This window comes from Bombus flavifrons, chromosome 3 (assembly GCF_040668555.2).
Source record: "Bombus flavifrons isolate JBK064 chromosome 3, iyBomFlav1_principal, whole genome shotgun sequence".
In the NCBI taxonomy this organism is placed as follows: domain Eukaryota; kingdom Metazoa; phylum Arthropoda; class Insecta; order Hymenoptera; family Apidae; genus Bombus; species Bombus flavifrons.
The window spans coordinates 10,814,103-10,829,773 of NC_138444.1; the positions used below are offsets into that span (position 1 = coordinate 10,814,103).

General features: G+C 34.4%; 2 protein-coding genes across 11 annotated transcripts in view; one reads left to right on the top strand and one right to left on the bottom strand.

Moving 5' to 3' along the window:
- The window catches only part of Dh31-R (Diuretic hormone 31 Receptor), a 173,664-nt gene that overhangs the window by 15,160 nt on the left and 142,833 nt on the right, over nt 1–15,671 (bottom strand). For all 10 annotated transcript variants that reach the window (XM_069110640.1, XM_069110639.1, XM_069110641.1 and 7 more), the window contains one exon: nt 3,544–3,650. In XM_069110640.1, the coding sequence (XP_068966741.1) occupies nt 3,544–3,650 (107 nt within the window). The remainder of the gene's footprint in view (nt 1–3,543; nt 3,651–15,671) is intronic.
- The window catches only part of LOC138178605 (juvenile hormone esterase), a 39,950-nt gene that overhangs the window by 7,733 nt on the left and 16,546 nt on the right, over nt 1–15,671 (top strand). The window lies entirely within an intron of this gene.

The following is a 15,671-nucleotide window of genomic DNA, read 5'->3' on the forward strand; positions in this document are numbered from 1 at the left end:
TTTTCGCTCGGTACGCGTGCACTTTATCGCGTCTCGTTATAACGGATCTCACTGTAGATCGTTGTCTCGATGGAAAAATTGAAAAAAAAAATTTTATTCTATATTTTCGGCATCTTTTTTCGCGTAGAATTACCCCCTTTCCACTTGTACCATCAGTTACCAACCACCCTGTATATTAGGTTGTCCGAAAAGTATCTTTCTTTCGTGTCTTTTACAACAGTGTAGCTTCATATAAACGTGAAACCAAGTCTGTGAAATGTTGCGGTGTTTATCTCAACAGAACAGAAAAATAGATCGTACGTAATTCGACAAAATAATATCAAACAAAAAACGTTGTGCGTCTATTATTTTCTCATAAAACGAAAGAAACTTTTCGGACAACCTAATAGATATTGCTGTGAGCGTGTGGCACTGACAGCGTGAAATTCGAGCGTTTGAGTGAAATGTCATAGTCAACGCAAACCACGGCGGCGTAGAAAGAAGACGTTAGGTCCTCGCCAATATCGATCAAATATTCGAGAACAGGAAGTCGCTTGCGAGATCCGACCGCAAACGACCGCGTTCTCCTCTTGCACTATAGAATAGTTGTACGAACGATAGTTGGTTGCATGGACGAGTTCATTAAGCGTTAAACGACCGTAAATAAACGGAATCATGCGACGATCGAGCAAAAATACGATAGAGCAAAAATGAAGTTAAAAATTCCTTGAGCAGAAATGAAACAAGGCGTTAAAAGGTAAAAAGGTACCCACAAACAGACAGATTATTGACATTCGAGACATCGTACATTTTCTAACTAGTAATATTTATGAACGTAGTAATATTTATGAAAAATGCTATTACGTTTTATTCTTGCGTGACCTGGCAGGAGGGACATTTAAAAAAATACTTGCGATAAATGAGAAATACGTCTACCCATAAATACGTAGATACCTCAATACAACCACTGGATAGTTGACCATAAATATGGAAAATATGAGAAGGTAAATTCGACGTTCGATGGAAGAAACAGTAACCGGGGGGCAAAGTCAAAAGTTGCATTGCTCCATGAAAGAATCGGGAAGGTTGCAAATAACCGAGCAACAAAAGCTCCTATTCAACGTAATATCTCGAACAAAACGGTACCGTTTGTTTTATTTTCGCCGCGGTCATAATTTCCACCGTCCGATACTATATCGTCACGTTCGATCGTAAATTCCGCGATTTGTATCGGATATTAAAATTCCTGCTGAAAGGAGTAGCTGAATGGAGAAAGATAAAAGCGTAGTGAAAGAAGGAAGAAGGAAGAGCGGCTCTTTTCCTTAATCCACACTTGTTAAGTTTGTAGAGGTTTATGCGTAGAGGATGGTTGGTCGGTGAGGTTCAATGGACGAGATTGCTCGTTGTTGAAACCGTCGAATATATTTAAAATGATAAATTAGTATACAGATAATGTTCGCAAAGACGCTCGTATTAACCGATTCGCTAAGACAGTGTATAATAGTTGTAAAATAGGATCGCTAATGACTCGTTAATTAAATCGCTGATAATTCGTTGATAACTGGTTGATAGTTGATCGACAACTGACCGTAACCCATTTCCTTGCGATCGCGTCCGCTGATTTATACTGGTCGGGGGAGAGTCGGAAAATTCAAATTCGTCTTTGTTCGACGGTTGCACGTAGCGGCGATATTGTTTTGCTCGGAGTTTATTTATTCTTACATTACTTGTATCCTAACGATCTTGATACTCCGAGGCAAAAAACAACATGATTTGAATTGTCCTCTAACTCAGGTGCCGCTACAAGTTCTTTATTGCCAACCTCGAGTGGCTTTAGGTTAAAGGTAGAAGAAAGTGCAGGACATGTTCGATTGAGACGAAGATCGTTTCTTGTATATGGTCACTTAACGGTCTTCGCGTACTTTACAAGGAAGACATTTTCATTGAAATAAAACGCTACACAATTTCATTGGAATATTCTGTTCCATGAAATTCAGAGTTGTTTTGTTATTGGTTTATACGTCGAAGAAATACGTTGTTGTTTACGATTAACAATTTCACGATTGACCAAATAAGCGATCCACCGTTGCATCTTCGAATCTCAGTGTTTTGGAATTTTTCCATCACAGCTGCCTTATGTCAATGTCTAAAATCGAAATTATGTTAATGTCGGTTCAGTGTCTCGATGATTTTCTCCCAACACAAAACTAATTTGCGAAAGAATTTCTTTCTTTCTTCCTTTTCATTTCAACGAAAAATTAAAGTAGGAGGAAAAATGGAGCTAAAGGAATCTTCTCTGGTCCACCGTGTTCTGTTAGTATCATTTTGCTATCTTCGTGCACTTATTTCCCACTTTCGTCCTATAGTGGCAGCTTCTATTCGATGCGAGTACCACAGTCGCTCGTCCTGTGATGCGTTTTTCCTTTATTACTGCGACTGTCAAGCTAGCACGTTTCCCTTTTCGCCGTCATCCCCTTTGATCCCCGATCTTATTCCCTCGTTTAAATCACACCGCTATCAGGAGAATAATCCTCTACCCTCGAGGCTGTCGTTCAACGCGTGTCACTCGTGAAACGACGAGCATTCCCATTCAGGATTGCACCTTGATATTATTTATAACAGTATCGTCGTGCCATTTTATCAACACGTTCCGATATTTAATTTCCTTTTGCGTAGGAAATTATCTATAAAATTGTTAAGGTCCGATTACATACTCTGATATTTTCTACTTTTTTTTCTTTAATGTTAAAACACTATATTTATTCTTTCAGCTCTTAATAATATTAAGAAAATTATATTAATAAATCAACGAACAAATCTAGTTTGAATAAATTTCAATTTTATATATGTTCCTTAGTATTATATATATTTAATTACTATGACTGCTTTTCCTACTTTTTTTTTCTTTATTGTGAAAAGACTATATTTATTCTTTCGGCTCTTACTAATATTAAGAAAATGATATTAATAAATCAACGGACAAATCTAATTTAAATAAATTTCAATTTTATATATGTTCCTTAGTATTATATATATTTAATTACTATGACTGCTTTTCCTACTTTTTTCCCTTAATATTAAAAGACTATATTTATTCTTTCAGCTCTTAATAATATTAAGAGAATTATATTAATAAATCAACGGACAAATCTAATTTAAATAAATTTCAATTTTATATATGTTCCTTAGTATTATATATATTTAATTACTATGACTGCTTTTCCTACTTTTTTCCCTTAATATTAAAAGACTATATTTATTCATTCAGCTCTTAATAATATTAAGGAAATTATATTAATAAATCAACGGACAAATCTAATTTGAATAAATTTCAATTTCATATATGTTTCTTAGTATTATATATATTTAATTACCCATTCTGCGTATTTCTACCAATTTCCTTTAATCTTTCTCTTTAGTTCTCCTTTTCGTGCATAGTTGTGAATTCTTCCCCTCCATTGTTATTCTCTCTATGCATTTTTATAATGATACATTGATAGCATTGCCAAATAACATCACGTAGAATGTAACGTATAAGATAAACATTTTTGCTGCTTCACTTACACTGAGATCTTGCAGGTTGACGCATGTCGTGTAGTTGCTCCACACTTGGTCAGATACTGGATGTCGAAACCAGGTACCGTTCGACTCGCAATATTTATGTGCCTGCACTGAAACAAAAAGATTCGTACGCCACGATTTAACTTTTCTTTTTGAATCGAACAATTCTTGAAATTCTTCGAATTCTTCGATTAAATAATCTATTCCGATTCTTTTGTCGATATTTTGACAGCTACGTCAAACTTTATTACATTTTCAATAAACGTCATGTACGCGGAAATGTATATTAAAAATATCGTAAGACATACAGATATGAAATATATTTGGCGAGAATCCAAGGAAAATAGAGAACGTTGAGAACTTGAATTTCCATCACGTCGAAATGACAATTTTTTCCCGAAAATATTGAAACATAATACCGAAGTTTTGAGAATATTAAAACATTCTATTGTAGGAATATGGAAACATTAAAATATCAAAATACGAGAAAACAGAAATATATAATATTATAATTTCTTCTCTGATTTCTGCAGAACGAATTTCATTTGGATGAAAACATCGCCAATATTCGATCCTTCATATTCTACGTTTCAAAGAAACTCGTATGAAAAATTCTGCCGAAGAAAGCGACGACGACACATGGAGATTCTCTCGAAACGTTCTAACCCGTTCCATTTTACGCGTCGGAAAGGCAAATCGAAAGTAGAAGGTAAAAATAGCTATAAATGATATCGCGTATCACGTTTCCATTTACGATAAATATTACACGTAAACGCATATGCAAACGACAAACGCAAATTAAAAATCGAATACGTCGTTGAAAAGGAACACCGATGGTTAATTCTTTCGATATTCGCGAGAGAATTTCGTTGGATCGATTTAATTAAGTCTGGCACGAATTTTATTTCCCTCGTGAAGCATTAAAATGAAAAAAAGAAAGTCGTTATAATATACAAAGGGAACTATCTTATCCTCTCTAACTCTTTAGAAAATGAACGAAAAAATTTGCGTTCGGTGGATAAGGCGCAGGAGAAAAAATATCTTTTTTAATATTTGCACGTCTAAAGCCTCGCATTTGGATTTTTAACTCGACGATCATTTCCGCAATCTAATCGGATAATCTGTTACATCGTAGATATTTCACAACGTGTATCAGCAGTTTTTATTAAATCTTATCAAAATTATTTATAGAACGAGAAAAAATACGATAACATACTCGAATTATCAATGAAAAGCTACGCAACTTGTAGCAAAGGAATTAAATTGAAAGGAAAAAACGCGCGTAACGCGCAAAAGTATATAATTTTTACAAATATACATATTCTATACTGATGTATGTATTTCATAAAACGTCATTAAAATCTCCAAAAAATGCATCGTTGTAACTCCATGTAACTCTTTTATGAAAGATAATGAATCGAGCTTTTTGCACAGAAGGTTTCATTCTGTCTGAAAAGATCCGTTTTTAGAAAGCTTCTCCATCGCACAGTATGATTACTCTGGTAGCTGTAACGTCAAAAAATCTGCGAACGTTAAATCGTGAAAATAAATAGAATGTAAAGAACGTAAACAAATAGAATAGAATAGAATAAATAGAATATAAATTGGTGCGAAACTTGCACCGGTTGCGTTATAAAAACATGTCTATGTGCATTCTGTTTATTTCTTCGTGTTTCATCTCGAAATTCCCTCCAAAAAAAAAAAAACTTCAAAAGCGCTCCTGTATATGTACGATATATATTGTATAAAAGTCACGTTTTTAACCGCAAGGAACACGTCGACGTGCATCAGTTGCACAAAGAACAGCAAAGGATGTGCGAAGAGAAAATCTTTGCAGGGAGCAAGGAACTCGTAAAGCTTTCGAAAAGCTACTTCTGACATGAAAACGTATTACTGTCGGATGGATCAAGAATTCACGTTTGCTTTAAAGTCCCTTTCTCAAACATTTAAATTAACATTTTTCATTAAAGCACGTCCGAAACGATGATATTTGCTTTACTTTGCGTTCTTCGCTCTAAAACTATGTAATTTCTGCTTGAGAAATTTCGTGATATTCGGTTGAACGAAGAAGTAGAGAATACAACTTCGTATTCTTAGTGACGTGAATTTGCGTGGGAAGATAATTTGCGCAAAATTCGTCGCGGATCCTCTCCATTTATCGCTCATCTTAATATTTTACATTAATTATACGATGTCCTGTTAAGACGAAGTTAAGAATTTTGCGGAAAGAAGATCGTAATATATCAAACATAGATACTACACTTGCTATTTAATTATTGATATTAATAATAATAATTGCATAATAATTGCTATTTAATTATGATATAATTTCTTTATTTGATTATCTTAATAATTTTATTTTCTACTTGGAAACGTTTCACAGAAGAAAAATTAACATTTTGAGCAAGCAAATCCTAGGTGATTTAAAATGCCTGGATATTAATAATGCAATCAAGATTTATTATTCATTCAACGTTGTTGAATGACTTACGGCGGTACATTTGTACGCCTTATGGTATACATATGTATCTCTCAACTTAATGGCGTGTTCCATTAATGACACGAAGAGCAAATTAGTAAAATAGCGAAGAACATTATTTATGAACGTAAGGTAATTTACATGTTCATTTGATTAGAATGAAATATGTAAATTACAGAATGTCGGAGAAGCTTTAAAAAATAAGGAATATTAAACTTGGAAAAAAGCTTGTTGTGAATATCGTGAGAGAAGATTGTCACAGCCACGAGAGAGATATTAATTAAAATTTTTTTAATTCATTTCCACGGAAACGTTACAAGTTTAATGAAACTCCAATTACATTTCTGAATATGCATTTCTATCTGAATTCTAATTATATTTTAATTATTTATTATTAGTTTCGCGGGAAAGATGAATCTCTTTAGCGAAAAGACACAATGCAACGTTAGCAGAGTTAGTGATAGATTAATAGAAATAAAAAAATAAGTAACAATTAAGAAGAAGCAACTGAGCTATGATATTAAGAAATAAAATAGAAAAGTTAGAAAATCTGTCTAAGATAGATCGACCAATTATATATCAATCTTGTGATGGAGTTAATGAAATTCATCATCCTATTAACTATGATAGCCATAAGCGGCGCGTCGTTGCACAGTGTTTAATTTAACAGCAAGCAATTTCGCATTCTCGTTGAGGATACGTTTAATTCTATGGAATTAATTAAATTTAAAATTACGAATTAATTTCTACATCCCATAGAAGACATAAAAGTTCCCATAATAGGAAAATTGATTTCACTGCTGTGTTGGCTGAATTATAGTTGATGCAATCGAAGAAATATCGTTAGATAAACAAGGTTTCCACCTGCAACTTGTTTTCATCGACTTGCAAACTGGACACTTCAAACTACCTATCTATAATTGAAATCAAATCAATGCACAATGCTCGAAGGACGATTATCATAGGAAAGAGAATAAGACTACGCTACCAATGATCTCTGGTGCTTGGCACTTAAATTAATAACAAAGTATTCGAGATCGACCGTCTATTACGAAAATGGTTCTTTCTTTTTTTACAACGATTCTTCTCTTCTCGATTCCCATTGTTACATAGTAAAAACGTAATTTCTCGAAGAGAATGTATCGCGCAGCAATTCGAAGAACATGCTTTTACTACGGTTGAGTTCGATCGTTGCAACTGCGGAACAGGTGATAGTATCGAGATATAAAGAAAGAAAATAACGTACAGTAAAATAAATTCCAACGTTGGCTGTTGTTTAAAGGAATTAAGTGGCCGCGAAGTTTGAAAGGTTAATTTTACCATTTTGTAACTTGATGTATTTTCGTGTAAATCGATTCGATAAAATTACACAAACCAATTTATACGAGATAATTATTTAGTGGTATATTTACCGTAGCGTGAATGTAACAGAACAGCTGTGAAAGCGAATATACGATAGCACTGAGTCTTTTAATTAACGTAGAAATCTGATATAATAATACTTGAATTTAATCGCGTGACTAATTTATTCACCAACAATTTTAGTTTTGTATACCTGACAATTTTCGATTATTCTTTTTTTTTTTTACCAATTACGAGAACGACGTAATTTGGAGGAAAATGAAGTGCAAGCAGATAACGCGGATGTATTATATCGGATAAGAGAATGGACGTGTAAAACTAAGCAGTGCAACGGATTTTTTATACGTGTGTATTTCACGATAAAAACTTTTCACGATAAAAAATGCATCGCGCAATGGATAGAATGCTAAAACAGTTAGATAACAATAAATCTGAAGCATACAGTTTGCTTTATTACGTATATTACACGTATATTTATGTGCAGCAGACGTGCGAAAACGTAAATCGTGCGATAGCCTTAAACGTAGCGGACGGTTCACAGATAGCGACAGAATTTATATCTTGCGAAACCATCGTCAACGATTCCCAACATTTCCAGCATTCCCAGCATTAAAATCGTAGATAAATGTAAATAAAATTGTTCTTCGTTCTTTCCTTTTTCCTCGTTATCTCCTTCGTCACTTTCTCTTTCTTTGTTTATCGTATAAAATTTTCATCAACGATTTCCACACAGAATGGTAAATGCGAATAAAACCTTTTTCCATTCCTTCTTTTTTATTCTCCTTCCTCCCTCGTTCTCTTGTTTAAACACTCTTCCCATACATTTACATACGTTTGTCTCTTTTATAATCTTTCCGCACTATTTACCCCGTGAAACTCTTCTCAACGATTTTTGTACGATTCTGTTTTTCTTTTTCTCGGAAGACTACGTTCTGCAGTATTTTATACAGTTTTATTGTAGTACAATATTTCGTGCAAGAGTTCTGCGCTTCACGTATGACAACAAAAATTTTTCACTTTAAGGAAATGGCATAATTTGAAAATGGTAGGGGACGATGGAAATAGATTGTAGAAAAAGTAAAATAATTTGGAAAATGTTTAGTCTTTTCATCGTTCAATTTCCCATCTCTGTATATTCTTTGATCGTTTGTACGTTGAAAAAATAATTAAGATAAATAAATTATTGTAAGATTATTATTAGGTATAAAATAATGTATTATTATTAAGAACAATTAGTCGATTATTGAGATATTGATTATTCGATGTTACGCGCGATTAACGATCGATCATATGTTAATTTTCCGTATTCTTCTACTCGTCAAGAAAAAATAAAAATGCAAAAGAGGAGGAAAGTTGAAAGAGGAAATTATCAGGGAACTATTGTATGTAGATATACAGGTAGATACAGGTGCGGTCATTTCTGTGTTTCTTGACTAATTTAACGATCAGTTACATCAACATAGTTACAAAACCATTTCCTGTCCTATTTTATACCGTTAGGATTGCAATCGAATTAGCAATGAAATCGAATAATTTTTTTTTGTAAAATGGAATTATCAAAATCCATTAAGATTAAATAATACGATGATTTTAAATAATTCTAACTTTCTTTTTAAATAATTCTAAATCTATCAAATTATTTTATCATACTCCCTTTGTTTCAGTAAAAATAGAACAATAGTCAAAATTTTCAATATCGAAACAATTTCGATTTAATCTAACTAACTAAGTAATTAATTAAATGACATGAGAATAAAGAAATCATCTTCTTCGCCATGATTTTTGAATTTGCATGGTTACATAATTTCTATTTATCATTTTAAGTCACGGGTTGTTTCAAAGACTGATTTTCATCAATTATACATAATCAGCATCAGTGTGTGAACTGTCGTAATGTTTTCTCATATGCGAATTTTTAAAGTGGCCTCTCCGCGATAAAAGTTCTTCATTCTGAAGCGAACAAAGCAGATAACACATGGGCAAGAAGCAATGAAGAACAAGCGGAAGAATTTGCCAACCACCTAAGCAACACATTTACACCACATAATATCAATAACAGCAACCTCAATTGTCATACCGACGAAGATGCAGTAACCACTAGTACCTCAACTGACAAACACTACATCATACCTAAAACAACAGCACAAGAAATTAGAAACATAATCGAGAAAACAAAAAACAATAAAGCACCAGGAATCGACCTAATCAATGGTAAAATCCTAAAAAACTTTCCTCCAAAAGCGGTACGACTAATCACAATAATTTACAATGCAATATTAAGAATCCAATACTATCCTAAACTATGGAAACTAGCACAGATCAAAATGCTACCTAAACCAGGCAAAGACCCATACCAAACAGCATCATACAGACCAATTTCACTACTTTCCGTACTATCCAAAATACTAGAAAAAATAATTTACGCCCGCTTAAAACAAATAATAGATAAGGAAAAACTGATACCCTGTAACAGCAGTCACATTACTACAAGAACATATCACAAAAATAGAAAAGTGGCTTCAAGATAAGCAAATTAAAGCAAACCCCGATAAATGCAACCACATTACATTCACACTTTGAAAACAGATACCACCAAACATTATACTTAACGGCACGCACATAACACAAACAAGGCAAGTCAAATACCTAGGACTCCACCTAGATACACGATTCACATGGAAAAAGCATATTAAATCAATAATATACAAAATACAGACAGCAAGGAGACAAATGCATTGGTTAACAAGTTGAAAATCCAAACTAAGCATAGAAAACAAATTAAAAATTTACAAAACGATCATAAAGCCAGTCTGGACGTACGGAATACCACTATGGGGAACAGCAGCAATGAGCCATATAAGCAAAGTAGAGACAATCCAAGCTAAAATCCTCAGAACAATAGTAAACGCACCATGGTACGTCAGAAACGAAGATATACGGAAAGACCTTGAAATACCAACGGTCAAGGAAGAGATTAGCAGATGCGCAAGAAGGTACAGAGAAAGAATAGCAACGCACCCGAACCGGCTGGCAGCGGAAACGATCGACACATCAAACATAGAAAGAAGACTAAAAAGGAATCACCCAACAGATCTCACAAAGGACATAACCTAACAAACACGAAGATGGTACCCCGCTGGGGGTGACCACCCACATGTTATATTATTACAACACCAAGATATAACATTTTACCAAATTTCCTACTAGACAAATTGTAAAATTTAAATAAATAAATAGAAAAAAGAAAAATTCTGAAGCGAACGTGACGTAAACGCCGATTTATCGACGAGCTGGCGAAAAAGGCAATAGTTCAAGGAATTGAGAAATCAAATTAAATATCCGTGTCGCAACGCGGAACGTTTAATTGGTTTCTAATGAATTTCCAGGCGATCTTAAGACGTCAGATCGTGGATGGAGGAAAAGAGTAATTTCCGCTTCACTTCCGCCATTAATCAAAGAGGTAAACGGAAAACCTGCAAGTACCTCGATCACCGGTTTCTTGATCGTGTTGATTAATAATTGAGGGAATAATTCTTAGTCCGTAAGGGCGTCAAAGAATTTGGAAGAAAAGATCGCGGTTCATTGAAGATTTGTTAAACTTGGGAAGAACGAATTCTTCGAATTGATTGGATTGCTAAGAGCCGGCTTTTTTGAGATTCTTCCAATGGATTCTTATGGATTTTTTAAAAGGTTAATCTCCACAGAAGCTACGAGACGTCTCATTGGATTGTAATTCTGAAGAATCGTAATTCTAAAATTATTGAAAGTCTCGGTGAAGCATAGTTTTCCACGAGGAATTTAAATAAGTCAATGGAACTCTTGGTTAGTATGATGGATATAAAAATCCATAAATAATAAAGATCGATTTTATGTTGAACGTTTCAAGTGAATTGAACATTTCTTTCGTTTGCAAAACGAAGACAGGGAAAAAGTCAAATATTCTCTTGCTTTGATTGCTTCTTGTGTAATAATTAGCAATGATATTTCAATTGTTTGAAATTTCCATTGTGCTGTTTTAAAACATACTGAAACGAAAGATTTTATTGAAAAAGGATTCTTCCTATGCTCGAACGTATCAGAAGTAATCGAAATGTGTGATGGACTCTTATTTCAAGCTTCTTCCCCTCCGGTGCATCGAAATTGAACCGAACTCGGTTCAAGAGTGGAGGCTCGTTGAAATTTAGCTCGTCGAATGCGATTTTCTACCCGACGTTGGCCATTTACTTCAATCGCTTATTTCCTTAACGTGTTCAGACGTAATCCGTACCTCTGTGAAATGGAATCTTCATGGAGTGAAAATGCTAACGAAGGAACGCGATCGATAAAATTAGTATACATAGCAGATAACCTCCGAGAACAAGAAGTAGAAACTTTCCCTTTTCCTTTCCACTCCTTTTAAAAAGTAGAGGCCCTTAGGCGAAAGATATACAGGAATAAGTCAGTAAAAATGACCATCAGAAATAATTCGCTACTTACTGAATTTATAAAAAGAATCTTTGAAATGAAATTGATTGCACTAGAGCAACCTGACCAGATGAAGATATAGTTTGATTTTTACAAAAAAAAGAACACGTTTTTCTTTGTCTTTCATACGTTAAACTTGACAAATCTAAATTAAAATATCTCCTAAACTAATCATTTTTCCGTACAAATAGGTTAATACCTTTTTGTAGAGACTGTCCGATGGGATCGACTAATGTTATAAAGAGCGTATAAGGTGCCATTTCAGAAGTTCAAGGTTACCTCGATATCTCATGAAATATAAGGTATTAAAAAATCAAACTTCAGCTGATCAAGTATCTCGAGTACAACAAATTTTATTTCAAACACTTTTTGACAAAATCAATAGATAACGAGTTGCTTCAGCTGGTCATTCTTTTACTGACCTACCCTGTATATTGTACAACAATATCACGGTGTTAGAATTGATATTTCAGAGTTCTCAATATCATTGTACGCGCAGAAGAACTGTCAGACGATCAATATACATTGTCAACATAGTATCGACAATATTCATTTGCAAACTGCATTTTTCTCATATGTTCGATATTTATTGACAACATAGTATTTTACAATATACAGGGTGATCGGTAACTGGTGGTACAAGCGAAAAGGGGGTGATTCTACGCGAAAAAAGAAGTCGAAAATATAGAACAAAAATTTTTCGTTCGAGGCTTTGTTTTCGAGAAAATCGACTTTGAATCTTCGCTCGGTACGCGTGCACTTTATCGCGTCTCGTTATAACGGTTCTCACTGTAGATCGTTGTCTCGATTGACGTTATTTTTTTAATTTTTTAAATTTTAAAATTTTTTAATTTTTATTCCATATTTTCGACTTCTTTTTTCGCGTAGAATCACCCCCTTTCCGCCTGTACCACCAGTTACCAACCATCCTGTATATTGATTCGTCTAGGAGCTTCCTAAATTTCTTGAAATCATTGACTTTGTTGCCATTCTTTACCTTTTATTCTCGCTCTAAGAGTATCGTACTTTATATCACAGTATTCTTCGAGTTCTTCAAATTTACCACCATCAAATTTACCAGATTACATCTGCATTTTGATTAAACGGACAACAAACGCCACTATTTCGATCTGTCTTCGACTTGGACATTTAGAGCTGCTCTTTTACCGATATTTATCGAATCGGTTGCGATCGTTTTCGCATGTAAACGCAATGCAAATACGGACATAAATCAGGGAATGGTAATCGTCACGATTATGGTAAAAGTTCTCGTCCGTGATTTAACCAATCTCATAGACTTGGTATTCTACGGAAGTTTTGTCATTGTTTAAGAATACGCGCGAGTTTTATTGCCTCCGTTTAGTTAAGCAGAACCGAGACGGATCAAGAGTGGCGATTTGTCATGCACGACGCATCGTTATCGAGCGAAATTATGCATGGATAGCCTAGCAGATTGCTTGGTTTTGTTATTTAAAAGACAGCACCGTCGAGGACGTGCAATTTGTGAGGAACGTTGATGATTTATAGAGGGTGTTGGTGGTAGTTTTCTTAGAGCTAGTTGAGGGGTGAATCCAAAATGCTTCTTGGTATACGGTGGCGAGCATTTAAATAGGAACGTCTAGCTTCCATAACTCGCGTGAAATATGACCATTCATTTCGAAATTAATATTATTACACTGTGTGGGATGAGTTGTTTCTAGAACTACTACTGTGTATTCGTTCAAAGAACGCATTGTGTTCTACGTTAAACTTAGATTAAACTAGTTTCTTCTGTAATCCTCTTGCATATTCCGTTGAAAATTCCTCTGTCCTTTAAACGTGTTCTTCACCGATGGTGTTACAGCGACATTGATAATACGAATAACATGTTATAACATTTACAGGACATGTCGAAATTGTTATTTTTCTATTATATCTCGTACGCTTAAATCAATCAATATCCTTTGCGAGGTACGGTAAAATGTTGTTCACAAAAGACAGTGTTTTATGCACTGCATAAAGCATGTTTAACGCAAAGTGCAGCCATTAATAAGAAAGAACAGGTTTCATTGAAATGCAAAGCTTACCGGTTTATCACGTCATTGACTGTAATTGAATGAAGATTCAATGTTATGATCACCGCCGGACGCATGTTGATTTCATTGAGAAAATTCAACTCAAGCGAACGTAAAGACGTTCTCTTTCCTACAGAATTCATAACGATCACATGCCATAACTATGATCTGTTCTTAACGACTTTCGGATTTTCTACTTAGACTCACAGCTGACGTTACATTTAACTATAAAATTTCGAACAGCTACATAGACTGGCCAGAAATTTCTCAACTTTTTAAGCATAATACTCCATTCAGGAAATTTCCATTATTTCGCTTATCTTTGTAGCGTAGAGCACTAACTATTGATATAGCTACTACTCTAAAGGTTAATTAAGTAGCTGTATCAATCGTATCTACAAACATGCCAATTCGCTCGTTCATCTACTCTTTTTGCGATTCGCTCCCCCTGTTTAAGAAACACGTGAAACATATAAAACATATGAAACGTATGCGATTTACTATTAATTGTTAATTATCTGACGATGAATTTTCCCATACTCTTTATAATTCACTACATTTCCCTATTAAGTTTCTTATTTCAATTTTTTAATACTCCGATGGTAGCAAACTGAACTCTTAGGGAAACCATGCTACTTATGGGATGATCCAATATAATTCATATTTAAGGTGCAAGTGTTTAAAGTACATATACAGGGTGGTTGGTAACTGGTGGTACAAGCGGAAAGGGAGTGATTCTACGCGAAAAAAGAAGTCGAAAATATAGAATAACAATTTTTCGGTTGAGGCTTTGTTTTCGAGAAAATCGACTTTGAATTTTCGTTCGGTACGCGTGCACCTTATCGCGTCTCGTTATAACGGATCTCACTGTAGATCGTTGTCTCGACTGACGTTATTTTTTTAATTTTTTAAATTCTTAAATTTTTTAATTTTTAAATTTTTATTCTATATTTTCGACTTCTTTTTTCGCGTAGAATCACCCCCTTTCCGCTTGTACCACTAGTTACCAACCACCCTGTATATATACGAGTGTTACCAAAGTGATAAAAAATCTTTGGTATAAAACTTACTAATACTCTCATAGTAACACACAAGTAACAATTCTAAGTTTTCCTTAATCCTGCGCTTTCTATTTGCAATTTTCCACCTCTGTGGAAAGCTGATTTTCTCCTTGTACTTTACGTTATCTACCAATATGAAGAACTCGTTTTCGAAATAACTTGGTTTTATCAGCTTTTCTAGCAATCAAGGTTACCTCGAGGACAGATTTTCCTCGTCAAATGCTTCAAAGAGAATAGCTGTTCTCCAGACTTCGTCATCGTCGTAAAAGCTGGTTGACGATGAAACGTCACCTCGTAAAAAGTTAGCTGCATCTGCTTGTTGACTGTCTGCTATTTGCGAGGGGCAAAATTGAACGAGAGCAAAGAAACGATCGTACGATCGGCAAATATTTAGCCTTTGCAAGCTTCCTTGCAAATTGCTTGCCACAATTCATCGGTTGGAACACTGGCATCATACAGTCTCCCTTCTCATGATGCTATGGATCTTGCTCGTTTATTGAGACAAAGATAGAACAGAGGAGATAGCAGACGTCTCGAAAACTGTTTTATTATTAAAAATCCTAATTTCGATGAAAAGATCGACTCACAATGGAGGTTTTATCTGGAGAAGAAATTTTGCTGATCTATAATTTTCTTCCTCCGGTTATATCATAGAAAAATAGACTTTGCTTCGCTGAAAACAACTGCGTCAAGATATTGCCGTGATCTTCA